Source organism: Ipomoea nil, unplaced genomic scaffold (genome assembly GCF_001879475.1).
Source record: "Ipomoea nil cultivar Tokyo-kokei standard unplaced genomic scaffold, Asagao_1.1 scaffold0268, whole genome shotgun sequence".
NCBI classification, from domain to species: Eukaryota; Viridiplantae; Streptophyta; class Magnoliopsida; order Solanales; family Convolvulaceae; genus Ipomoea; species Ipomoea nil.
This window is the reverse complement of record NW_017616696.1, coordinates 2,842,599-2,844,021: the sequence shown is the minus strand read 5'-3', so window position 1 is coordinate 2,844,021 and position 1,423 is coordinate 2,842,599. Positions and strand designations below refer to the sequence as shown.

General features: G+C 49.3%; 1 protein-coding gene across 1 annotated transcript; it reads right to left on the bottom strand.

Moving 5' to 3' along the window:
* Positions 1-478: 478 nt before the first annotated feature.
* Positions 479-1,171, bottom strand: LOC109152734 (E3 ubiquitin-protein ligase PUB23-like). Its single transcript, XM_019300386.1, has one exon. The coding sequence runs from the start codon at positions 1,169-1,171 to the stop codon at positions 479-481; it is 693 nt and encodes a 230-aa protein (XP_019155931.1).
* Positions 1,172-1,423: the final 252 nt, after the last annotated feature.

Here is a 1,423-nt window from a genome sequence, read left to right as displayed (position 1 = left end):
CTCACTTATTCGCGACTTGTCAATGTTGCCCCTGAATCACGTATTCATCGATTTAGTCCCCGAAAATAATTGTTTTTCGTCAAATCAGTCCCTATGGCCGTATTCCGTCAAGTCTCAGGCCATAGCACCGATTTGCCCTGGGCATTTTGGTCTTTTCACTTCTTCTTCTTCATTAACTCCGACAAAGCTTCGCCGGAGAAGCTCAAGCTAACCGGAGGGAGCTCCTAATTTCACGGTATGCTTTTCTTCCGTTAGAAGATTGATTTTCAGTCTCTGCTTCATGGCTATTTCACTTGAAAACAAAAAAAACCATGCTTTTTAAAAATGCCCAGATGGTCATTGCCTGAAATTAAAGACTGCTTGGAAGAGGCCGGATTTCGCTGTGTCCACTTTTGGATGCGACAAATGCCAGACAGTGAAGATATCAAAAGCACATATGGATTTTCTGCAGGACAAGACATAAAATATGAAGAGGTCACTAGCCTCCAACAACAGGATTCATGGAATGCATACATTGTAGGTGTTGCATGAAGTTATCATTGTTACTCAACATAGCAGAGAAGCTGAATACGGAGTAATTCTTTACAAGCATAAAAATATTTTTTTTCCATTCCTTAGCATGCAATTTGAGAATCTCAGCAGCTCTCTCCTTGTTCTTCCCAACCCCACAATCCACTTGTATAACCAAACACAGCTTCGCCCCCACTCCCAGCTGCAACATCTCTTGCACCACACTGGGAGTAGCAGAGAACTTGGCGATGGAGTACAAGATCCTCAGACCTCTCTCATTCGCCACCTGCGACACCCTCAGGATTTTCCTCGACACCACCGCCAGCCCCGCCGCGTGCTTCAGCAGCTCCGCCCGCCCCTCCGCGCACCGGCAAAGCTGCTCCAGTACGCTCAGACTCCACTCGCAATATCGTTTCTCGTTCGTGTGCAGCAGTAGATCGATCAGCACGGTCGCCGCCCCGGCCTCCGCCGCCTTGATCCGGTTCCTCCCTCTCTGGCAAACGTTGGCCAGTAGGTGCAGCGCGGATTTGGAGGCCTTGCGGGAGAAATTGTCTCGCAAGATTTGGACAACTTGGTGGAAAAAGGAGGGGTTTAAGTTTGTCGTGAGCTGTGATAACGAGGGGTTTAAGGTTGTGGTTTCGAGCATTGATTTGAGAAGCATCACTGCATTTCCGGCGTCGACTTGGCTTGCTGGAGGAGCTTTAGGATGTGAGACTTGGTCACCAGAGGCTTTGGGGTGGGGAAACACTCGACGCCGTGGGAGGCGTGGTGGGTGCACCACGACTGGATGACTCGCCGGAGAGTGACGTTTGGGGTCAACAACTCATCATCAGAGGTGAAGTTGACGTCGGTGACGATGGAATGAAGAAGAAGGCGTGAAAAGACCAAAATGCCCAGGGCAAATCGGAGCTCT